The sequence below is a fragment of the Anguilla anguilla genome, chromosome 9 (assembly GCF_013347855.1).
Source record: "Anguilla anguilla isolate fAngAng1 chromosome 9, fAngAng1.pri, whole genome shotgun sequence".
Lineage (NCBI taxonomy): Eukaryota > Metazoa > Chordata > Actinopteri > Anguilliformes > Anguillidae > Anguilla > Anguilla anguilla.
In genome coordinates, this window is record NC_049209.1 from 4,636,983 (window position 1) to 4,662,886 (window position 25,904).

Consider the following 25,904-nt stretch of genomic DNA (forward strand, 5'->3'; position numbering starts at 1 on the left):
GTCACCGGCGTTTGAAGCCGGTATTGTTTGTCTTGCGTTATTGTCTCGCTTCCTCGGTGGTAGAAACAGGAAAGGAATGATTTTATATGACCCTACGGTGTCACTCATTATCGAAGCGAGGTGCTGTTGCTGTGCAAGGTTTACATGCAAACGGCTCAGATGACCTTTGAGTGGAATTTCATCCATACCTTTGAGTAGCTGTCGTAGGTACTTCAGATGACCTTTTATAGGTTCCTTTGGAATTTCATCGGTGCGTTTGAGTAGATTTTAATTGGCGGCCCGAGCGGTGATAAGAAGCGGGTTTAAGTGCAGGAGTGTGGTTGGTGGGCGGTCCTGTTGCCAGGCAGTTTTTCGGCCGAATGAGCGGCGGAGTGCTGGACGCCCGCGGGCGGGTAGCTCAGCTGACGGGGTGCATGCTGGGACAGCTGTGGCCCTCCGGCGGGGCCCTGTCCAAACGCGCACCGGGTGCAGCGGTCCCGAGCCGCGGGGAACTATCCGTCTGACCTGGAGTGACCTTCAGCCGCCCACCCCCCCCCCCCCTCCCCCCGAGAAGGCGGGAGAGGCGTGTCCACTGTCTGCTTGTCTCAGGAGAAGCTCCGCCCCTTTCCTCTGGCTCGCGTTGCCGGGGGTGACTTATTAACTGCTGCATGGAGGAGCTGGAGAAAAAGGCGGGGGAGAGAGAGAGAGAGAATATCATGACATCAGTGAGCATGAAACATCACCACAACTCACCACAAAACATTACCTCAACTCACCCCAAAAAATTACCGCAACTCACCCCGAAACATCACTCTAACTCACCCAAAAAATCACCCCAACTCAACCCAGAACATCACCCCAACTCACCCCAAAAGATTACCGCAACTCACCCCGAAACATCACCCCAACTCAACCCCAAAACAACCCCAACTCACCCTGAAACATCTCTCTAACTCACCCAACAAATCACCCCAACTCAACCCCGAAACATCACCCCTACTCACCACAAAACATCATCCCAACTCACCACGAAACATTTCTCTAACTCACCATAAAACATCACCCCAGTGCACCCCCAAAACATCACACTTAAACAGAAACACTCTAATCATGTAGCTTCAATGGCTAATAAATACCTCCCTGATTAGTTGGGTTATTAAAGAAATGTTGAAACTTGTTTAAGTGCATACTTTAAAGACTAAAGATTAATTTAGCACATTTTCCTAGGAATATTTAGGATTTTTTTGAAGTTGTTTTTGCTACATTATCTTTAGTACCTCTTTTACGATGGCAGTTATACTGAAATTGTAAAACCTGTGTGGTCTGTTCTTCTGTGTCTGAGGTTAAGATCGTTCTGGGGAAACTCTGCTGAGTAGTGCTTTCTACCGTCATTTTATGTCAATGCCCCTTCACTAAACTGTGTGCCTATTTCATGTTGAAGTCAATATGGGCAATTGTAAAATGGGCGAGGTAATTATAAAATACACTATACAGAAAATATCTGTTGCTGCTCTGACAGTAATATGCTATGCAAATGGAATATGAAGCCTGAAACATAGTCACTTTAAAAAATGTGTATCCTGACTGTGAATCAACCAGGAGGTGGGCTGCTTGGCTCAATGGCTCATTGGCTTGTCGGCTCGCTGGCTGGCCTGATGTTTACAGAGAGCAAGATGGCTTATACTCTGTGGTCTCCTGTACAAATACTCAATGGTCTCCTATACGGATATTCTATGATCTTCTGTACACACACTCTAAGGTCTATGGCCTATACAGATACTCTATGGTCTGCAGGAGGACTCCTGTGTGGAGTGCACAATACCAGCCCACCCCCCCCAGTTTTTAGCCGAACGCCTTTGTCCCGGACTGGAAAGGGGAAACCGAATCCATCTATGCAGCACATTGTGGAGGCAGGTGACCCCGTTCTCAGTGCCGTGAGCCAGAACAATGGGCCTGCGCTGTTCTGGCTGGGCCGGTGTGTTTTCGGTGCCCTACAGTAACCCCCCTGTGAGCTCCCGCTCGGGCCTACTGTTATTCGAACCGGAGGGCGAGACTTCTGCAAATCCACCGATGTGCGGAAGCGCGTGGCTGTACGTGGGGTAGCTGATGGTGGGTGGGGTGGGGTGGGGGGGGGGCTGTTCCGCTAGGCACACACCCCCCCCCCCCAAATCACCCTGCAGAGTCACTTCCAGCCACTTCCCCTGGCCCGGAACCAACGTCCCTGAATTTCTGCTGCGTGGTTTCCTGTGTTTGCGTCACATTGTGCAAACAAGCAGCTTCTTTTAAAGACCTACTGTACGTCCCGTACGGCTCTGCCTCCGTCCGGCCCCCTACTCACAAACCCGTTCCAACACACGAGCAAAACAATCTCCCAAAAAATTCCCTGGGACTTTTTTTTTTTTTTTTTTTTCTTTTTCCTTCTCGCAGAAATTCTCGGTTTCTTCCTGGAATGAATGGGTCGTTATACCCTCCGTGTGGGAGTGTGACACCGAGGTCGAGATGAGGGCGTGTGCGTGTGTGTGTGTGTGTGTGAGGGGAGGGTTCGTTCGTAGGCCGGACTTTGCCCAGTCTGGAATCTGCCGTGGCCCAGGCCTTTAGGCCTTGCGTCCCCAACCCCGCGTTCCCCTTCAGCTCTGGAGAAAGCGCTTGTCTGCCACCTTCCTTTTTTACGCCATTTCTTTGGTTGCGTTAAACCCGCTAGCTGCGAACATTATTTTTTCTCTGCTGTTGTATTTTTATACATATATATTTTTTTCCCCCCAGTACTGGAACTCTTTTTGAGAGTTCCACGGCGTTGCTGGACGGACTTTTTGCAGAGAGCGGCAATTTTAGGTTTGCAGCAGCACATTCTAGGAGGGGAGCAGGAAAAACAAAAACTCAAATCTAAGCATGGAAAGTTTTGCTACGGCCGTGGAGTCCTTTGACGCGGTCCTACCATTTTTCAGGAGCCTTTGAACGATTTCTCTTTTTTCCTTTATTTTTTTCCTCTTCCTAGAAACCTCCATATTTTTTTCTTTTTCTTTTTTTTTTGTAGCGCTGCTGCTGTGTCAGCAGCGGCTGCCGTGGCGATGTCAGAAACTCCGGAAAAGAATTCCGGGCGCTTTTTTTTTTTTTTTTTTAAAGAGAGCTCGTTCATCGGGGCAGCGGCTTTGTGCCGGTCGCTAGGAGACCAGAGCAATGCGGCCGAGCATTGTGCAGCGGACGCGGACGGGAGAATAGATGCGAGAGAGAGAGAGAGAGAGAGAGAGAGAGAGAGAGAGAGAGAGAGAGAGAGAGAGAGAGAGAGAGAGAGAGAGAGAGAGAGAGAGAGAGAGAGAGAGAGAGAGAGAGAGAGAGAGAGAGAGAGAGAGAGAGAGAGAGAGAGAGAGAGAGAGAGAGAGAGAGAGAGAGAGAGAGAGAGAGAGAGAGAGAGAGAGAGAGAGAGAGAGACAGAGAGAGAGAGAGAGAGAGAGAGAGAGAGAGAGAGAGAGAGAGAGAGAGAGAGGGGGGGGGGGCTTTCTCTCTCTCTGTTTCTCTCTCTCCCTCCCTCTCTCTCTGTCCTGCTTTTTCTCTCTCTCCCCCTCTCTCTCTCTCTCTGTCTCTCTTGCTTTCTCTTTCTCTCTCTCTCTCCCTCTCTCTCTCTCTCTGTCTCTCTCGCTTTCTCTCTTTCTCTCCCCCCTCTCTCTGTCTCTCTCTCTCTTTCCTCTATCTATTCTCTCGCTTGTATATTATTTTTATTTTGAAGTACAGTAATTTCTGTGGTTGAACAATGTCCCAATAAAAGGTTTGTTTTAAATCTCTCTCTCTCTCTCTCTCTCTCTCTTCCTCTCTCTCTCCTGCTCTCCCCCTCTCTCTCTCTCTCTTTAGCTCCAATCCGTGCTCTCGGTCCGCAGGCATTATAGCTGCAGTGTGCGGCGTGCCGCTCCCCTCCTGCAGTACGGTGTGCTCTAATGAGGGCCTTTGTGCTCATAATTGCCCTTTGTTGTCTTGGGTTTAGTCAGGCATTGTTAAAGTGTTTGCGGAAAGTTCGCTTTCTCTCTCTCTCTCTCTTTCTCTCTCTCTCTCTCTCTCTCTCTTTCTCTTTCAGTTTCGATGGTCAACGTGCGGCTTTCAAACCGGCTTTAATGCCATGGAGCCCCTCCAGGCTTTTTGCGCCTTAATTGACTCTGTCCTTCGGGGGTTTGGAGTGGGTGTATTGGGGGGGGGTCAGGGTTGGCACGTGGCCTCTGTGGGACTGTAAAATGGAGGGGTTTTGAGTCACTGGAGGGGTGGAACCGGGCCGGGCCGGGCCTGACCCGGGTCGCTTCACCCCGTACGCCCCACAGGCCTTGCCCCCTGGTTTGGCAGAGCACCGCTCCGTGCCCCCGCCCCCGGCCTCCCTGCTGACACACGCACATGTGATGAAAGCCAGCTGTTGACCGAAAAACAAAGGGCGCCTTCATCTGGCGCTCGGCGGCGTTCTTCTGTCCCAGCTGTGCGTCTGATGCGGCCCTGGCTTTGTGTGAGTATGCGTGTGCGATGCTGCGTGTGCATGTGCGTGCGCTCACTTCCAAAAGGGCGATCGATACAGCATGGTCTCTGTCGCCGTAGCCGTGCCGCCCTGTCTGTGATGTCACAATCACGCGGAACAGTCACAGCGGTGTCGCAATCACACGGAACAGTCGCCGCCACACAGAACAGTCACAGTGATGTCACAATCACATGGAACAGTCACAATCACATGGAACAGTTGCAGTGATGCTACAATGACATGGATAAATCAAAATCAGACAGAACAGTCACAATGATGTCACGGTCACATGAAAGGATCAGATCAGAATTCTGTATCTGGGGCATTCCAAAGCCACTAGACAGAGCTCATCGGGCCTGCTGGTGAAACAGACACGCTGTGTAACTTAGGAGCTTTAGCACGTGCAAAACCTTTTAGCACAAGCAACACCAGCAACACAACCAGTGATCAGTAACACAGTCATTGGTCAGGTATTGATTCTGCACGTGCTGACGGTCTTAGTCAGTCAGTGTTACAGCCTCCGGTGTTCAGCGTGAGCTCAGGCTCCCAGTGCCCTGTACCTGTTCCTGTGGCTTTCAGGCCGAAGAAGGGAAGGTAACGGGGCGGCACCGCTGTCAGTCCCGTCCCTGCCGTCCTGTGGGGAGAAGCTGTTTTTTTCCCCCGCCCTGCCGCAGCGGCGTTCTCTCCGCGCGGCTCCTCCCAGAAAGGTGAGCCCGCCCGCGCGGGTATTCACACACGCGGGAGCGATTAAGGGCAGCGGGCACGCGCGGAGAGGAGACTGCGCACGGACCGCACGCCCCCGCCACACGCCCCTGGGTGTGCGCCCGGCTGGGCCGGCGTGCGGGCGGGCGGGCTGTAGGGGGCGGGGCTTACCGGCTGATATTCGCGCGCCCCGATGCCTCTCTCTCCGTCTCCTTCTCGCTCCTCTCACCGGGCGGAATCTAGGTCAGTGTGCTCCTCCAGCAGGGGGGGGGGGGGGGGGAGTTGGGAATTTTGGCAGACGCTTGCTGGAGAAGACCCTGGGAGGTGCAGACTGGGAGCGCTTGGCTCCATTTTTGCATTTTTTTTTACCACATCAGGGGGCAAAGTGGAATGTGTTGGAAAGTCATGGCCTGACGCCGTGAGTAAAACCAGTAAAAAAAATAAAAATTAAAAAACGTTTTTTTTTTTTTTTTGTTGTGGTTCAGGAGTCCGTTCGGTCCCGCGGGGATGAGTGTAGACGGTGAGCGGCCATGTTTTGATTGGCGAGTGTGTGAAAGGGAAAGAGCTTCGATCGCACGCGGCTGCAGTCCAGAGCTTGGGGGGCTATGGCGCCCCCCCCCCATCCCCCGTCCCATTACATAACAGAGAGAGGCTGATGCTTGCGAGGAAACTGAGTCGGTTTTTTGGACGAATCAGGAATGCCGTTGGCAGTTTGTTTTCCAGCAGTAGCTAATGACGCTGTCGCATTTACCGCAAATGGAAGTTCGGCCCCGGAAAGCTGAATCAACTTCAAGTACCCTTCTTGGGGGGAAAAGACCAAGGGGGTGTGCTGATAATCATCAGTTTTCAATATGACAGTTCGTCATAATATTTTCTCTATCCAGCTCTGTTAGAATTATAATTCTACCCTCTCCTCCAAAGTGTGAGCCAGCTTGTGGGTTGTACGTTAAACAAAATTTTTCCTTCACATCCTCATTAAATGTTCGGCACTGGCAGTTGGCGTACAGTTCTACAATTCTGAGGCCGTTTGTGGCAGGAGGCCAGAGTCCAGCAATAACTCTTGACGGCGGTGAGCGAACCCAGGTGTCAGATGAGAAAACTGCGGGAGACCGCTTGTGATTATTTAGGGCTAATTCACAATTTTAGTTCACTCACGTCGCCATTTGCCCCTGCTTGGCTAGCACAAAAGCCCAGTATGTGTGAGAATAAAAAAAGGAGTGTGCTTTCCGTTGATATAAACTTCATTACATTAAATGGTAAATGGTAAATGGACTGCATTTATATAGCGCTTTTATCCAAAGCGCTTTACAATTGATGCCTCTCATTCGCCAGAGCAGTTAGAGGTTAGGGGTTAGGTGTCTTGCTCAAGGACACTTCGACATGCCCAGGGCGGGGTTTGAACCGGCAACCCTCCGACTGCCAGACAATCGGTCTTACCTCCTGAGCTATATCGCCCCTATTACATTACATTACGTTACAGGAATTTATCAGACGCTCTTATCCAGAGCGACTTGCACAACCTTTTTCATTGCATCCATTTATACAGCTGGATATATACTGAAGCAGTGCAGGTTAAGTACCTTGCCTATGACCTTCAGGTTATCAGACCAACTCCTTACGCATTATACTACTCTGCTGCCAAAACTGGAAATACACCCTCTTCCTGTGGTTATAGAATTGTGAGGAAACGTTCAGTGAAATGGTAAAATAAAGTGAAAATGATGGTAGGCGGAGTTCTGTACAGTAAAACACATGTTTTAACGTGTTTCTGGACAGGTTGACAGATTCACTTAAATGACGTCAAGTGTGCAGGAAGTGGTTTACGTTGAGCTCGCCGGTGAGATGAAGGGTTGCCAGTTCTGCCAAACCCCACCCTTTTGGGTGGATGAAAACTGTGAATGTAAAAACTGCAGGTTGCGCTCGTTGGGGCCTGCTTTTGAAATGCACCGCATGCACGCACAGTCACGGTGTATGGTGCAGGAAAAGATGCATGCACCCCTAAAACCAGAAAATTTTTTGATTCAGTATTTCTCCTTTCTCCCTTCTCCTCCGTGCAGAATTACGGGCATATCCGTGTCCTGAAATGATGTTTCGTTGCAGATTTAGTGGGATAATTGCTGAAATGTTGTGAGGTCATCCATCTCCTGGCATTGTCCCGTGGCTGCTGGGAATGCTGAAGCTGGCGCGGCGACGGAGCGTAATCAGCCTGTTCCAGCGGCCGCGTTGACCTCCCGTGCACTGTGGGAGAGAGGCTGCCGGCCCTGGGGAAAAAACGAAAAGGAGATTTGCGTCCCTTCGGCCTCTGGTGCTCATCCAACTGCGCTCTGTCCTTCCTGGCGTCTGATAGGCCCGCTCCTAACTACGCTCCTAACTACGCTCTGAACTATACTCCTAACTACGCTCCGAACTATGCTCTGAGCTACGCTCCTAACTACGCTCTGAACTACACTCCTAACTACGCTCTGAACTATACTCCTAACTACGCTCCGAACTATGCTCTGAGCTACGCTCCTAACTACGCTCTGAACTACACTCCTAACTACGCTCCGAACTGCACTCTGAGCTACGCTCCAAACTATGCTCTGAACTATACTCCTAACTATGCTCCGAACTACACTCTGAGCTACGCTTCGAACTACGCTGTGTCCTTCCTGGCGTCTAATAGGCCCGCTCTGAACTACGCTCCTAACTACGCTCTGAACTGTACTCCGAACTACGCTCCTGACTACGCTCTGAACTACGCTCCTAACTACGCTCTGAACTACGCTCCTTACTACACTCTGAACTACGCTCTGAACTGTACTCCCAAATAGCCTCTGATTTATGCTCTATTCTCTGAACTACACTCCACATCCAGGGAAGTGCAGAGTAAAATACATTTTTCCTGCACAGGTGCTTGTTTTGATGTTGAGGCAAATGAGCCTTCTGCTGAAAATACAGGTTTGGCTCCACATGCACACGCGCCAGTGTGCTTTTCATTAACCTCCCATCCTGAGTGGAAAAAATGTTCAGACGGAGTACAGGAATGTGGAGCTGCACGCTGCCTCTCCGGTCCCATTCCCATCTTTCCCTCACGTCCCATTCCCATCTTTCCCTCACATCCCATTCCCATCTTTACCTCACGTCCCATTCCCATCTTTCCCTCACATCCCATTCCTGTCTTTTCCTCATATCTGTATCGGACTGTAACATTCAGTCAGTTTAATGGTGCATGAAATTCATCTCATTTGGTTTCATGTCAAATTAGAGAAAGCAAAGCCAAGGTCCGTAGAGTGACTTTTCAGATTTGCGGCGCATGGAAAAAACTAGCTAATGAATTTGGTAAAGTTAATCTACGGTAGCTGTAAATAGGCTATACTATATGCAGTTTCTTGATATGCACAAAAATCCTACTATGACAGGAAAGGCATTGTCAAATGCACTGTACTATGTTTACAGTGCATCACTCAGACTGAAGACTTCAACTGAAAATAAGGCATGATGGGAAAATGGGTCAATGTCTTTGGCTGTGGAGTGCATTGAATTACCACATAGCTTTTAGGGTATTTGCAAGCATAGCTTTAAGTGCTATGTGGAGGGGTAAAGATGCTAATAATGCTTTGTTTGCCTTGTAATGCATCATGGGTACTGTAGTTCTCATGTGCCGCTGGGATTAAGGAACCTTGCCTGTAAAACGGAGTTGCGGGTCCACTTCCTGTGTGGGCAGTGTAACTGTGCCCTCCAGCGAGGTCCGCACGGCTGAGTCTGAATTTCAGTAGATGTTCAGCTCCTGAATGGAGAAGTATGGGGGGGGGGGGGGGTAAAGGGCATCCGTCAAGGCAAAATGACTAATGCACCACTGCGGTTTCTCCGAAGCGTATATTCTATCCGGGTCCCCCCCCCCCCCCAATAAAAAACAATGTTCCCTTTCTCCCCGGCCGTGGTGATGATTTACAGCTTGTCTCTTTGTATGGCCTGTGCGCGGGTTCGATGCCACGCCCAACAAGCGCAGCGCCGTGTGGTTTCCGGACCGCCAATCATGCCCGGCGGTACTGGAATGCACTGGGCGCTAGGCGCTAGGCGTTATGCTACAGGGAAGGAGTGATTTCGGTGAGTTTGTGTCGAGCGGCGACTCCCTGCCATCGGAGCCACACACTGCAGGCGTCTGGCAGAGCAGTTTTCCGACGATGCGATGCGGTGTTTTTCCGAACTGCGTTTCTCCCAGCGCTCCACGGTTGTTGCGTTGGGCTGCCGCGGGAAAGCTTGGCTTGGTTGGCCGTCGTTCTGGCTCGTCCGAGAGTGAGTGAGAGAGGGAGAGAGTGAGAGAGAAAGTGAGTGAGTGAGTGAGAGAGAGGGAGGCAGTGAGAGAGCAGCAAATAAAAGTTTGCTGAGGTGGATCTTTCTCTGCTTGTTGAAAATGTGGAAATCACAAAGGTCTCCATGGAGATGAAGATATAGAACTGTACGGTGAGGTGGTCTCATTTTCACACGTAAGCGATATCGATCCGTCGCTTGGTACAGTCAGTATTTCTGGGCTTCATCTTCAAACATTACACCACATTACATTACGGTCACTTGGCAGACACTCTTACCCAGAGCGACTTACAGTAATGGAGGACTGTGACTCTCAGGAATATAAAAATGCAGCATCACCAAGGAGGCAAACAGGCCCATTTATGACCAATAAGTGTGATGCTAACCTAACAAACAAGAATTTGCATTGTAACAGAAAAGGTGCCACTAGATATATAACCCATCTTTACACAGCTATACCTCTAACATTATCCAACAGGGAAATCAAAGAGAGAACTATAAAAAACGGATATGACATGTAAAAGACATTGGCTTTGTCCAGAGCACTAAATAATTCATATTTATAATATTGCGTATTACATTGTCAGAATTGTTCATGTAAGTTTCCTTGGGCAAGGCTGCCTACTAAAAAAAGCTGTGGAGTGTAATTTAATGGAATGCTGGTTTTATTGTCTGAATTCTCTCAAACGGTACGGACGGAGTGTAGCACAGTGGGTAAGGAACTGGGCTTGTAACCGAAAGGTCGTAGGTTCGATTCCCGGGTAAGGACACTGCCGTTGTAGCCTTGAGCAAGGTACTTAACCTGCATTGCTTCAGTATATATCCAGCTGTATAAATGGATACAATGTAAAAATGATATGTAAAAGTTGTGTAAGTCGCTCTGGATAAGAGCGACTGCTAAATGCCTGTAATGTAATGTAATGGTACTGTGAGCGAGCTCCCGTTATCTTGGGACAGAAAACCTGAGAACTCTATCCGAAGCACAAAATCACAGAGCGAAGCGTTGGGCTTGAAATTTCTCCTCCGGTGACCTCTTTGGCCCCCACGTCCCGGGCGCAAAAATGACACTCATTACCATGTCTTTATTCAGGCCTGCTCATTAGCCCTCCGCAGTCATTTCTGAGAAGCGGAATCTTAAAAAAAAGTTTTATTTTTTTTTAATGACGCAGCTTTAATCATCGTCAGTTCCTTTAAAATAACAAAAAAAAGAAGGAAGCTGAGTTTTTTTTGGTCAACCGCACTGTGCTGGTCGTGTTCGGGTGTTCCCCAAGGGTCAGGTGTGCTGGCTCGGTCTTTCCCTCTCCGCACAGTCGGCGACTTTGTTTCGCGGTTCCGGATCTGGACGGCAGTGTTCCATTGTGCGCCGGCAGCGCTGGGAATACAGAGGACACTGTGGGAGAAGAATGAAGGGGATTTTTCAAACGAAATGAGGAGGGGCCGAGGTTTTGGGGAGGTGGGTGGGCGGGGGGGTGGGCGGGCGGATGGGTGGGGGGGGGGGGGTGGCAAGTCGCCGGGGTGGCTTATTTTTAGCTTCGCTCTGTTATCCTTCCTCTGGCTCTTGGGCACGTGGAAGTTCAGTGCCAAAACAGCCTGGAGCTGTGGAGACTTCTGTTAAACAACATGCCTCTCTCTCTCTCTCTCTCTCTCTCTCTCTCTCTCTCTCTCTCTCTGTCTCTCTCTCTCTCTTCCTCTCTTTCTTTCACTTTCTCTCTCTCTCTCTCTCTCTCTCCCCCTTTCTCTCTTTCTCTCTCTCTCTCTCTCTCTCCCTCTCTCTCTCCGGTCCCCCTCCCTCACATGAGCACGCACCACAAAAGAAGGCTAAAGCCCGCAGTCAGTTTCAGTCTAAACACTGCTCGCTTTGTCCTTAAGTGTTTGACGGATGAACAGAAGCTTCACATTTGTACACTTGCCTTTGATTCCAACAAAGGCCGATCTCCTGATGCCGTCTGAGTGATGGAAGCGAGTAACCCTTGCTTAGTCATTGCTCTAAATTAAAGGGAAAGTTCACTTTTTTGGAGTTTTTTAAAAATGACACGTTAATGCGATTTTAAGTGGCCCAGACATCAGTGACAGGTATCAGAGCATTTTGGTCTAAAGCAAGATTCTACACTTCAAGTAAAGCCGGATTTATGCTTTGTTGCACAACCCCTTTCGACAAGTGTCATGCAGCAGAAATGGAAGCGCCGCGTTTTGCATTTATACTTTGGCAAAGGGCCGTTCTGTTGTCTGTGGTAACGAGACGCCGAGCAGCTGATGTTTACGTCTGTATGTGAATAATGACGTATCCATGACAGTGAATTTTGGTGTTCCATTTGGCTGTCCGATACAACACAAAGTATGAAGTTCTGTGACATAACAAAATTTTATGACAAAACAAAATTCTAGTGGTGCGCGACACTTTTTTCCGGTTGAAAATATGCTATTCTTCGCATGCGACGCTCGTCGAAAGGGTAAATGGTAAATGGTAAATGGACTGCATTTATATAGCGCTTTTATCCAAAGCGCTTTACAATTGATGCCTCTCATTCGCCAGAGCAGTTAGGGGTTAGGTGTCTTGCTCAAGGACACTTCGACACGCCCAGGGCGGGGTTTGAACCAGCAACCCTCCGACTGCCAGACAATCGGTCTTACCTCCTGAGCTATGTCGCCCCTATAACCGCTCTTATCTCCTGAGCTATGTCGCCCCTATAACCGCTCTTACCTCCTGAGCTATGTCGCCCCAAGGGTCTCGCGACGAAGTATAAATCAGGCTCTAAAGCGTCGTGTCCACGGATGTTATGCTTCTGTGGCTCTACATAATAAGCAGATTGATTTCATAGTGTTTAATCTCCATTGTCAATGAGAGTCGGTGTTTGTGTTTGCTACCGGTACTTCTTTCCTTCTCAAAACAGTGCGAGTCGTTCGCTCCCTAGGACCCGAGTAGCGATGGCTACGAAGGAAACGGAAACGGAAAAAGGCCAGGGCACGATATCCTTGAGCACTGGTTTACCTGGCCGTTGGAAATAGTTCCAACCTAGAATAAGATTACACTTCATTTTTTTTATTTTTTAAAAAGAATAATCATGTAGTATTCATAAATAGAACCCACGGAGGCATAATGTTACTGTGCAGGCTGCTTTGGAGTTATTTGAAGTGTATTTTTTATTTATTTTTTGCTTGTTGACCAGAAAAATTTGATTTCTGGTGCTTGTAAGCCCAGTCTCGTCAATGTAACATCCTCCACCAAGTTGGGGATCCAAAAAAAAAAGGAACTACTCTGAGATGCAGAAAGGAACGTGGGTGACATTTTTGGAAACCCCCCACCTCTCTCTACCCTCAGGCAGTCACGTCGTGTCCCAAAGGGGTGCTATCTGCGGGTGTTAGTTTTGGAACGAGACGCATTGTAGTGTTATTAACACCTAGCGGTGCCGCGTTGCTGTTGTTGCTGTGTACGTACAGTAAAAATAACTCCGCGAACGCTCTGTAGCTCAGCGCGGCCTTAGAGAAAAGCGGGCTCGGGGCGCCCGGCTCGAGGCGTTGATTTCGGCGAGAGGGTGTGCTTCCTGCGGTCTCCACGGCAACACGGCTTCGCAGTCTCCGAGCCGGACGCGCGGTCGGGCCGCGTCCCGCGTCGAGAGAGCTCGGGCCGAGGAAGCGGCGTGTTGTGTAAACGAGGCTGTTTGTCCGCCCGCGGCCGCCACGGACCGTTTCGCCACGGAGGCTTTCCAGCAGCGCGGCCCTGTTTGTGTCGCTTCAGGCTGCACCTCTCCCCACCCCTCCCCACCCCTCCCTACCTCTCCCCACCCCTCCCTACCCCTCCCCAGCCTCTAGTTTAGCTCTACTCTATTTACCTCAACGTACCTAGTTAGGCTAATGCGATCTCGTTAGTTTTGTGTTTGGCAGGATTGTTTTGTCTGATTCTGATTGGGCAAATGTGATTTCAGTGCTAGTTTTGTACTTGGCAGGATTGTTTTGTTTATTTGCTCAACAGGTTACCCTACAGGGTTGGAGTCCTGATCTGTGTGGTCACTTCTGGCACTACGATCTTTACTTCACTCTAGTGTGTTTCTTTTGCACCTCTGCACTTTGAACTGATGCACTTGTTGTAAGTCGCTCTGGGTAAGAGCGTCTGCTAAATGCCTGTAATGTAATGTAATGTAATGTAATGTTTGGTATGGAACTCAGGCTTGTTTTCGTCCGCCGGTAATACAGCCCTCATCCTTTCAGCCATTCTAAATGGACTGCATTTATATAGCGCTTTTATCCAAAGCGCTTTACAATTGATGCCTCTCATTCACCAGAGCAGTTAGGGGTTAGGTGTCTTGCTCAAGGACACTTCGACACACCCAGAACCAGCAACCCTCCGACTGCCAGACAATCGGTCTTACCTCCTGAACTATGTCGCCCCATTCTTGTTTGATCTGGGGACACAGAGCCCACTTCTGAAGGTTTGCAGTCCCTGTATCTCTCCTGCCTTTTTTCGGCAAAATTAACGGCAGTTCATCTGTAGTTGTGATGAGCGTAATTATTGCAGTCGGTGCTATTGCGGGATTATGCAATATTGTCGACACACTGGTTTTTCAAATTGCTGCTAATAATGCAGTTTCACTGCTTCATTTGCAGTAGCCTCATGAGGCAGAACTCTTTTGTAATGCATTTCAACGGCGTTGTACAGTTAAACTACAGTATAACTTAGCTGGAGTAGCTGGGGCAATTTTTGTAAGGGTGTAGCCTGTTTGCTACAAAGGCACTCCTTTCAGACTTGAGTTTGAGGACTCGCATTAGGGAACTGCTCGTGTTTTTCAGACTTCAGTTAGAGGACTTGTATTCGAGAACTGCTGGTGCTCTTAAGACTTCAGTTAGAGGACTCGAGCTGAAGAACTTCTCGTGTTTTCCAGCCGTTGGTTAGAGGGCTTGCTTCGGAGAACTGCTCGTGTTTTGTTCTGTTCTCCGCCCCTTCAGTGCACTGTATTACTTCATTATATTTATTCTGTTTTTAGCAGCACAAAGCATTTGCGCTGCATGAGAAGGATCTGCTCGGTGTGTATTCGATTAGGGTGTTGCTTTAGTTGCATTTGTAACAGGCCAGCTCTCATTTGGAATAAATCATCGGTAGACATTGAATAACATCGTTTGAAATAGCTCATTTTTTTATTGCCCTAGCCAGATGGCCTTATCTAAGGGCTTTTGCATAGCTTGCATTTTTATAAACATGTTATTCGTGCGATACTGTCATTGACTTCACTGAAACAATTCAGGTTAAGTAAATTCATGTGCACAGGCAAAAAAAAAAAAGTTTCCCATCCAGGATTTGAACTGGCAACTCTCAAAGTAAATGTTTGTTTTTGTGGTCATTGCATAACACTAGTAGTTTACTCAGCGAACTCTCATAGGGAGTGCCGTGGCGTGAGGTGTAGTAGGCCTGTACTTCTGTATACATCATTTCATATACCATATATATAGCACTACAATTTTTTTTTTTTAAACATGAAGGAACTTATTTGCGCTACTCTGTTTTTATTTGAAAGTTCTTGATTTTAAATGCACAACACTGCAGCTGGACCAGCTAGAATTCGAACCCATGCTTCATTTGGGAAGTTCAGGGTTCAGAAAGTAAAAGTCCTGCCCATGTGTCTCTTCCACCCATGAACTAATTAGAATGCTGATTTCACTAATTAGTTCTGCCTCCTGGCTGATGAATTGTGCTTATTAGCAAATCCAGGTGATTGTAACAAAACACTGGGGTGGAGTTTAACCTTCCAGACCCAGATTTTCCTCCTCTGCTCCCAGGGACGGTGCAGGAACATCAGGACTCCTGCTCGAGCGTCAGTAAGGGTAGCATGCGAGAGGGCTGCTTTTGCAGATCGGATTCGCTCTGATGTCAGCTTCATGTAGCTGGCTGTGCTTCGCTGTTTCCGCGTCGCCTGTGACACAAACGAGCGCGGCTATTCTGCGTCGTTGGGCCGACATCCAAGCGTCTGTCTCGCACCGTTTGGGGAAGGAGTTTTGCCGCTCGGTGGCCACTTTAGAGGGTCCTCCGTTTCGTTTAGAGGGTCCTCCGTTTCGTTTAGAGGGTCCTCTGTTTCGTTTAGAGGGTCCTCCGTTTCGTTTAGAGGGTTCTCTGTTTCGTTTATCTCTGCCCTTTGAAGATGACACTTCACAGCAAAGATCTACGTAATACACACAAGAAGCGCTGCTCTCACGTGTAGCTGTGGACACCATAGCAGAAACGTTAAGGAAAGAATACTAGTATAGAATGTTCTTTCTACCACCTACTTTAACGAATACAGTTAATTTTGGCAGGTATTGCGGTTATTCATACGCTCCCGGATTATTGGCATCCTCGATGAAAATGTACAGAATTTCTGCGGAAAACAGATCGCACCCTTGCTGAGATGCTCTCTTAATTTCCCTGCACGTCTGACAATATTGTACTTTATTAACGATTCAGTGGAATCGGGCAAAATGAGACATCTTCTAATTATGAATTAATTTCCAACAAATGTGTTGTTTATTTTTCCTCAAGGGATGCCAATTATTATGGGCTTGACTGCACCTGCGCGGTCTTTTTTCCGGGAGATAAATCCCTTCCGACTGTTTTTATTTTTTTGCCGTCGTTTCCTGGACCCGCGGATCGCCGGCTCACGTTTCTCAAAACTCCGAGCGAGCCGTGTTAAGAACAGACGCGTCCCGTCCTCTGACGCGCCCCGCTAAGCGTTGAGGCTGAGCCGGGCGAAAGTGCCAAGTGACGAAGATTGAAGGAGAGTTACGACATCACGTGCCGAGCCCCAGCGTGCATCATGGGAAAGGTCTGGGGGTGCAGCGCGTATCGGATTCTGGCAGTCAAGAGGTTCCCACAACCCCCCTTTTTTTTTTTTTTTTACGCGCATCGCTGACTGCGCGCGCCGACACGTTCGACGTCAGCGCTGTCGCTCGCTAATCCTGGACGAGACGTTTTCCAGCTTGCTCCCGTTAACGATCGCTATATCTGCTTAGCCGTTTTTTTTTCTTTTTTTTTTTTTTTTTTTTTTTTACAGTCTCCAATTTAGAGCTAAATTGCGACGTCTCTTCATAAATTCCTCCCGCCGCTGACGCGTATCGGGGAGAAAGAGCGATTGCGGACGTTCAGGACAGCGCTACGGCGCCATAGCGCGATAGGGTGGTGCATAGAACACGAGGGGTGGGGGGGGGGGGGGGGGGGGAGTTAATATTCTCCCACCTGCTTTTTACAAGGGCAACCTCTGAACCCTATTTAAGGAATGGCTGTGTGGCTGTGTTTCTGGTGAGATTGCTCCAAATGCAAATGCAGTATTAAACTGCATGAAAAAATATTTAAGACAGAGGGTTTATTTCATATTTCTGGAGCTGGAATAAAAAAAACAAAAAAAAAGACTGCCCCTGAAATAGACTCATGCCGTGGATTCCTGGTGCTCGTGCGTACTCTGCTGATGTCACACCTTCCTACCACAGCTGTGGATGGCTGGCAACAGCCCCACCCCCCCCCCATCCCCATTTTAACCCCTCCCTCTCTCCTCCAGACCTGTCCTCGGCCAAGAGGAAGTTCGCAGAGTCCCTGAACGAATTCAAGTTCCAGTGCATCGGGGATGCTGAGACGGATGATGAGATATGCATCGGTAAGCTGTTCCATCGTGTCTGCCAACTCTTCCCTGGCTGATCAGCACCCTGCCGGGGAAGTGGCCTGACGGTTCCTGTTTCTGTCACTGTATATATATATATAAAACCCACCCCCGATGACACTTTTTATTGTTCCAGGGAAGTCATCGTCACAGGTTATATGGGCCTTATCTTAACCCTTAGGTTTTTTTGGAATGTTTTTTTTTTTTTCAGAATTCTAGCCAGTGTTCTAGAACTCCGCTGCTTTCACTTACCAGCAGTGATTGTGACATCAGCATTAGAATGTTCAGTTAAGAACATTCTAATCACATTTTGTTTGTGATCGTACGCCTCAAATGACCGTAAACTGGGACAGAATAACATGCTGAGAATTCCCCGTTCAAAAGCTACGGTAGTTCCATCCCATTTTACAAAATTATTTCTGTTAATAGCACATTGTTGCTTTATCCACAATGCTTTCCATTTCAATTAGTGCAGGGAGGGAAATCAAATCAATTCATCTAAATCCTACAGAGCAGGGCTCTCAAACTCCAGTCACTGTTACTTTTTGTGATTTCAATCAGCAACCAGTTTAGGCCTTGGAAACAAGGCGTGCAGACACTTCAGCCAATCAATGACTGAGATCAATCGCTTAAGTTCAGGAACACATCAGAAACCTGCAGACACTGAGGCCCTCCAGGATTTGAGTCTGAGATCCCTGCTGTAGAGCAGTCTTGTGTAAACAGCGTGTTATCAGGCTAGTTATCCTAAACGGCGGAGACTCACAATGCCAGATCAAGGTCTTCTTTGTCTGGCCTTCGAGTGGATGTGTTGCAGAGTCAGTGTGGCTCGCTTATGTAACTGTTTATAAGTTAAATAGGACAGCCCCGAGGAGCCACTCCGTTTAAAAGAGGTATTGTGATGTTTGGAGGGGACACACCCACGCCTGCCGCTACGGCGAACTGAGACGGCGAAGCTAAACCATCCTGTCGGCATGGAAACGACACAATAAAACACTCGAGTCGCAGTCCGTAGAATGTTCTGAAATGTACCCAAAGTGCTTTGCTTCATGGAAGACATGGGGAACGTGCTTGAACCTGAGATCACTTCCTCTTTTCTGGAGCCATTTTAGCCCCCTGAAAGTAATCCGGGTCACATGACCGGAACAGTAGTGTGTCTGCAGTAATGAGCGAAGGCAGTTTGTTTAAATTTTTAAATTATTTTTATTAGATTATTTGCACCTGTTTTGTTTTAAGGTTAAGGTGTGATGTTAAGGTGTGAACTTTCTCCCTCCTTCCCTCCCTCCCCAGCGAGGTCGCTGCAGGAGTTTGCGGGCGTTTTACGGAACCTGGAGGACGAGAGAACTCGCATGGTTAGTGTTGGGGCGCGCTCCTGGCGGGAGGGTGTGGGTTTGCATCCCCTCTCCTACACTCTCATTATTATAGAAGCATTCGTATGTATCTTCATTTTATTTTATCAGTGTGAGAGTGTGTGTGTTTGTATGTGTAAATATATATATATATATACACACATAGATGTTTGTTTGACATTAGCCTGTGTCTTGTCTGGGGCTCGGTGACCCTGTCATAAAGGCAGTCCTCACACTGTCTGTGCATCCTCACACTATCTGTTCCAGGGTTTAAGTCCTCACACTGTCTGTGCATTCTCACACTACAGACAGTCCTCACACTCTGTGCATCCTCACACTACAGACAGTCCTCACACTCTGTGCATCCTCACACTACAGACAGTCCTCACACTACAGACGGTCCTCACACTGTCTGTGTGCATCCTCACACTACAGACAGTCCTCACACTGTCTGTGCATCCTCACACTGTCTGTGCATTCTCACACTACAGACAGGCCTCACACTACAGACGGTCCTCACACTGTCTGTGTGCATCCTCACACTACAGACAGTCCTCACACTGTCTGTGCATCCTCACACTGCATCCTCACACTGTCTGTGCATCCCAGAGGATGTGCAGTCTGCTCTCTCATTGTGTTTGGGGAGCAGTGCAGTTATTCATTCTCTGAAGATGGAACCGTGAAGCCGTTTCTGTGGGGGCTTATCGTACGTGGGGGCACTCTCACGCGCACATGGCTGAGGTAGCTTCGCAGAGGAGGGAGGGAGGGGCCCCCCCGTGTGACTCTTCCTCCCCGCGTGACTCTTCCTCTCTCTTCCTCTTCCCCTGTCTTCAGATCGAAAACGCAGGCGATGTCCTGATCACCCCCCTGGAGAGGTTCCGGAAGGAGCAGATCAGCGCTGCCAAGGTAACCAACCCCCCCCCCCCCTTCTCCCCACCCAATAACAGGGTTATGTCGATTTCATTCGACAGAACAAAATCATCGACATTGTATGGATTATTCATGTCAGGTTTTATGGGAATAATATGTTAAATTATTTTGTTATTTTGTTGCATGGAAAGCTGTTCTGGCTCCAGTGATTAAATTTGATAACACTGACACCTTCTGGCCAACACAGGTATTGTATATTGTCTGTTTAAAGTGATAATGCCCTGGAGTTGCACACACCTTTATCCAGACAGTACATTTTTCATTTTTACGGCTGAACATTTAGTGAAGCAAGTAAGTTTAAGTACTTTGCTCGAAGGTACAACTCAGTGACTCTGTTATGTTTACAATCCAAGACAACTGATAACAGCTCACTAGCAAGCTGCCTGAAGTCTGGACAAAACTCTCATTCTGTATTTCGTATAATTTTCACATCGATCATGCAAACGACACAGCCCTCTAATGTCAATGACTTTCAGTTACATATTACTGAGTGACACAAACAACTGAAACTGTAAACCTCCAACTATAAAACTGAAGGTCTGTTGTAAAATCGAGTATATAATGTAAAACTTTAGCTGACGTAGAATTTCACCTGAAAATTGGTCACTACCTGACCTAGAATTACTTCTCCTAATGGGAAGTAATGTTGTGTCAACTGTTGCTTTGAGGAGGATCTACTTATTGGCCAATCAGAGTGAACTTCATGAAGGGCGGAGCATCACATATTAACACGAATCCAATAAAAAAAGTATTGTGTAAACGTAAGTGAAGTGTGTCTTGTATACATCACATCTGCGACAGCTGACCTTTACGTCCATGTGATCGGTTACTCACATGTTGTTTCTATATCGGTGTGACAGAGTCTGTGTTGTTTTGCGGAGATTACGAAGAAGGATATGTTTATTCACTTTGTTGCTTTGACAAGCACTGTCCTTAAATAGGATCTAGTTTTATAGGTTAAATAGAACATATTAACTGTTAGCTAGCACACGGGTGTGTACTTACCTGGTGCTATTAAACGGAGGGCTCTTGCTCAGGGGTACAAAAGAGCACCTGGGTCTAGAACAGGGGTGCCCAATCTTATTCAAAATGGGCTGGTGTTGGTGTTTGTCTTTGTTTTGGCTCATCACCACGGCACCCAGTTCAACTCATTAATTATTCATGGGCTTCGATCAGGAATCAGGTGTCTTGGTGCTGGGCTAAGACAAAAACCTGCACCCGCACTGGCCCTTTTCTGATACGTTTGGGCTGCCCCTGGTCTAGAACCTGCTAGCTTCTGCTCACCAGCATACAGCATTACATTACATTACAGGCATTTAGCAGATGCTCTTATCCAGAGCGACTTACACAACTTTTTTTTTTTTTTTTTTTTTTTTTTTAAAACACTGTATCAATTTATACAGCTGGATATATACTGAAGCAATTACAGTATACAAGCCCAGTTCCTTACCCATTGTGCTACACTCCATCAGTATGCTACAGCATACTGTGGATCCTGTAATGTTGGGGTAGTTATGTGCGGATTGTGTTAGGAACAGTCCCTGCAGCTGGTGAGTGGTGATTCTGAGCTGTGCGGATATGAAGAGAGCGATGACATCAGTCCAGCAGCAGGTGCCCTATCAGTGAGCTCTGAGATAATGCCAAACAGCTGGAGAGACCCACCCGCTTGTCTCTGCTTCCTCCGCTGTTCTCATTCATTCTGGAGGGCTTGGTCAGCAGCTTGTGTGTGTCCGTGCATGTCTGTGTGTGTGTGTGCGTGTGTCTGTGTGTGTATGTGTGTGTGTGTCCGTGCATGTCTGTGTGTGTGTCTGTGTGTGTGTGCGTGTGTCTGTTTGTGTGTGTATGTGTGTGTGTGTCCATGCATGTCTCTGTGTGTCTGTGTCTCTGTCTGTGTGTGACTGTGTGACTGGGGGATTGTGTGCATGCGTGCGTGCGTATGTGTGCATGTGTGTATCCGTGTGTATCCGTGCATATGTGTGTGTGTGCGCGTGCGCGTGTGTGTGTGTGTGTGTGTGTGTGTGTGTGTGTATCTGCGTGTTCGTGCGAGTTACTTTGTGCGATCTCGGTATTGGGAAATATTAAGGCGAGAAGTACAAGGAGAACTCCCGGGGTTTTTTTTGACAGGAAGGAGAGCGATGTCTGTCCCAAATAACATCTTTAACTGAGCTGCAGGAGGCTTTTCAGATCGGGCCTGTTTGTACTGGGCTGCTCTTCTTCTATGGTAAAGTGCCGGCTGTTCAGATCAGGCCTGTTTGTACTGGGCTGCTCTTCTTCTATGGTAAAGTGCCGGCTGTTCAGATCGGGCCTGTTTGTATTGGGCTGCTCTTCTTCTATGGTAAAGTGCCGGCTGTTCAGATCGGGCCTGTTTGTACTGGGCTGCTCTTCTTCTATGGTAAAGTGCGGGCTGTTCAGATCAGGCCTGTTTGTACTGGGCTGCTCTTCTTCTATGGTAAAGTGCCGGCTGTTCAGATCAGGCCTGTGTGTACTGGGCTGCTCTTCTTCTCTGGTAAAGTGCCGTTCCCTCTCACAACAGGAGGCCAAAAAGAAGTACGACAAGGAGACGGAGAAGTACTGCGGGGTCCTGGAGAAGCACTTAAGCCTGTCCTCCAAGAAGAAAGAGGCGCACCTTCAAGAGGTGAACACACTCCTCCTCCGACATTCGCGCTGCCCGGGGAATTGAACTGACCGCCAAATTTAGCGTAGCGTAACGGGTCCTTACTGCCGCCGCCCGGACCGCTCTCTCCGCTCTCTTCTGGGTTTCGCTGTGAGCTCTTCAGTGCAGTGCTGAGATTCTCTGGGTCGTGTTGAGAGTGGAAGTGCTGACTGGGCTGGGGCAAACGCATTTCAGTTCAATCAGATCAGGAAATGAACTGAAAAGAAAAACGGTCCCTTAACGTTCTGTGGAACGTTTTTAACAGTTAATGAATTGAGATGACATTGACCCTTATCCACAGTGCTGGTCAAATATTGCATGTCAGTGCTGAAAGGGTACATTACCTTTATTTGGCAGATGCTTTTATCCAAAGGGACGTACAGTAAGTGCATACTGAAGGTCATTGGAACGACTACGAAACTCAGGTGTAATATTGGGTAGTCAGTGCTGGTGGTATGTTATTGATGGTGCTGTATAGAGTCGGAGTTAACTGACATGTTATGGGTGTCCGTACTGACATTGCAGCTTTAGTTGTCAGTGCAGTATTGAGAGTGTCAGTGCTGGAAAATAAGTGTTGAGGGTGTCAGTACTGTAAATGAAGTGTTGAGAGTGTCAGTACTGTAAATGAAGTGTTGAGAGTGTCAGTGCTGGAAATTCAGTGTTGAGGGTGTCAGTACTGTAAATGAAGTGTTGAGAGTGTCAGTACTGTAAATGAAGTGTTGAGAGTGTCAGTGCTGGAAATTCAGTGTTGAGGGTGTCAGTACTGTAAATGAAGTGTTGAGAGTGTCAGTACTGTAAATGAAGTGTTGAGAGTGTCAGTGCTGGAAATTCAGTGTTGAGAGTGTCAGTACTGTAAATGAAGTGTTGAGAGTGTCAGTGCTGGAAAGGTGTCAGTGCTAACAGTGTGGTATTGAGAATGTTAGTCTCTGTAAGGATTGGGGGCGGGGACAGTGTGTCAGTGCTGTCGTTACTGACTCCCGATTGGTCGGATTCCCGCAGGCGGACAGCCAGGTGGACCACGTCCGCCAGCACTTCTACGAGGTCTCGCTGGAGTACGTCTTCAAGGTGCAGGAGGTCCAGGAGCGCAAGATGTTTGAGTTTGTCGAGCCGGTAGGGAACTCCCCTCCCTTCCTCTCCTCTCCTCTCCTGCTGACAATGGTTTTCACTGTAACGTGAAACTGACATGCTACAGCCCCTAGGCTGGGGAAAAAAAGAACTGACACATAACAGCCTTCAGTGTGTGTGTTACTCTGACTAATCGCTTTCAAAACATGTTACTTCATGAGAAAGGAAAAAAAGTGATTTCTGAAATGTATGATGAAACTGAGACAGAAATAAAGATCTTATCCAGCAGCGCTACTGATCTGCGCTGTGAACATTGTGAGATACGTATTGCTGACGTATTGAAGAGAAGCCCCGTATTTTTAGTTTATGCTGCCCCCTGCTGGCAGATTATATATTTCTCTGCATTAGCTGCTTAAAGAGCATGGTGTCTCAGTGTCGGTGGACTTCACCAGCCAGTGAACTGTAATTATAATTTATGCTTCACAAAGTATTATTATCACCATTATGATTACATGACAAACCCATTACTATGACCGAGTGGGTGAAATGTGTACTGTGTGCATCAGTCTTTTTTAACCCTTTAAAAAGTAGGTTTATTGAAATGTTTTGGTTTTTTTTTCAAAATTATGTCAGTGTTCTAGAACTCCATTCCTTTCAGTCGCCAGCAGCGATTGTGACATCAGCATTAGAATGTTCAGTTAAGAACATTCTAATCACATATTTGTGACCTCACAACTTAAAAGGGTTAAATACAGTAATCAGCAGGCAGACGTGAGTGAGAAAATGTGCTCATTGGGTTCCCTGTCAGTCATGTGTCATGATTTTAGACAGCTGTTGTATATATTCCCCTTCCTTACGGTGCGGCCGAACGGGAATAAAGGCCTTTGTCACGGGCACAAAGCGCAGCCTCTGATCGGTTCCGTCTCTCTTTCTCTCTTTTCTCTCTCCCCCTTTCCTCCCCGCAGCTGCTGGCGTTCCTCCAGGGGCTGTTCACGTACTACCACCACGGGTACGAGCTGGCCAAGGACTTCAACCACTTCAAGACCGATCTGACCATCAGCATCCAGAACGTGAGGGCCTCCCTCCCTCCCCCCCCCCCCTCACGTGGTGTGTGGTTGTGTTAGGGCAAACACGGACCAAAATCTAAAAAAGGAAGAGAAATAAAAAACGAATCAAACTTTAATGACGTGAAATTAAACTTTAACTTGGAGCGCCCTTCGCGTCCCTCTGAGCTCCTGTTATCGTGGCTGATGTTTTCTGACAGTGTGCAAGCTTTCACTGCTGATTCTTAGCACTCTGTATGCTGACGCCAGACTGCATAAAACCTCCTGGGACGAAAAAAAGGTTCCAGTGCTTTCACTTCTTTGACAGAACGCAAGTGTTTTGGATGACAGAAACAGTGAAAATATTTTCTCAATATTTTTATTCGTTGCATTACGTTTATATGGCAGAAGCTTTTATCCAAAGCAGCGTACAGTAAGTACACACCGAAGGTCATTGGAACAACTCATACAAAACATGGGTCCTGTGAGGTACAATATTCATTTATGTAACTGTTACTCATAGCCATGAACACATTAAGTCCAGTACACACCGTAAGGATAGGCTAGGTCAGAGAGTAATGCTAACTCAAACTAGAAGCCATGACAACAAGCTACAGCATCAGCATGACGGTGGCCCTTGCTGTGTTTCAGCATGGTGGAATATACGATGGCTCTTGAGACTTGAGAAGGCTAGAAACTCATGTCCCCTGCAGTGGACAGAGATGAATTGACGGGTTTTGTCGCTGTTTGGTCCAATGGCTTAGCGCTAACGTGGGGATGTACCGACCGGCGGTTTTGACGTCGACCGTCTCTCGTTCTCTCGCCAAACCCCCCCTCCCCCCCCCTCCCCTCCCCCCCCCACAGACGCGGAACCGCTTTGAGAGCACGCGCTCGGAGGTGGAGTGTCTGATGAAGAAGATGAAGGAGAATCCTCACGAGCACAAGAGCGTGAACCCCAGCACCATGGAGGGGTACCTGTTTGTGCAGGAGAAGCGTAAGAACCTCGGCTGCTTCCTGTGTCCCCCCTCCCCCCAACCTACGGCCCCCTGCCCTACCCAACACCCCCCTCCCCTAATCTAGACTTATTCCTCTCTCCCCCTCCCTACCCAACACCCTCCTCTCTCTCACCCTCTCTCTACCCAACGCCTCCCCCTCTTTCTCCCCCTGTCTACCCAACGCCTCCCCCTCTTTCTCCCCCTCTCTACCCAACGCCTCCCCCTCTTTCTCCCCCTCTCTACCCAACGCCTCCCCCTCTTTCTCCCCCTCTCTACCCAACGCCTCCCCCCTTTCTCCCCCTCTCTACCCAACGCCTCCCCCTCTTTCTCCCCCTCTCTCTACCCAACGCCTCCCCCTCTTTCTCCCCCTCTCTACCCAACGCCTCCCCCTCTTTCTCCCCCTCTCTACCCAACGCCTCCCCCTCTCTCTCCCTCCCTCTCTACCCAGCGCCTCCCCCTCTCTCTCCCCCTCTCTCTACCCAACGTCTCCCCCTCTCTCTCTCCCTCCCTCTCTACCCAACGCCTCCCCCTCTCTCTCTCCCCCTCCCTCTCTACCCAACGCCTCCCCCTCTCTCTCTCCCCCTCTCTCTACCCAACGCCTCCCCTTCTTTCTCCCTCTCTCTACCCAACGCCTCCCCCTCTCTCTCCCTCCCTTCCTCTCTACCCAACACCTCCCCCTCTCCCTCCCTCCCTCTCTACCCAACGCCTCTCCCTCCCTCTCTACCCAACGCCTCCCCCTCTTTTCCCCCTCTCTACCCAATGTCTCGTCTCCCCCTCTTTCTCCCCCTCCCTA

General features: G+C 48.5%; 1 protein-coding gene across 1 annotated transcript in view; it reads left to right on the plus strand.

The window, feature by feature from the left end:
• The window catches only part of LOC118235913 (rho GTPase-activating protein 26-like), an 87,009-nt gene that overhangs the window by 18,914 nt on the left and 42,191 nt on the right, over nt 1-25,904 (plus strand). Inside the window, exons 2-8 of the mRNA XM_035433801.1 lie at nt 16,981-17,076; nt 18,367-18,428; nt 19,260-19,331; nt 21,889-21,990; nt 23,008-23,118; nt 24,039-24,143; nt 24,981-25,110. Coding sequence (XP_035289692.1) covers nt 16,981-17,076; nt 18,367-18,428; nt 19,260-19,331; nt 21,889-21,990; nt 23,008-23,118; nt 24,039-24,143; nt 24,981-25,110 — 678 coding nt within the window. The remainder of the gene's footprint in view (nt 1-16,980; nt 17,077-18,366; nt 18,429-19,259; nt 19,332-21,888; nt 21,991-23,007; nt 23,119-24,038; nt 24,144-24,980; nt 25,111-25,904) is intronic.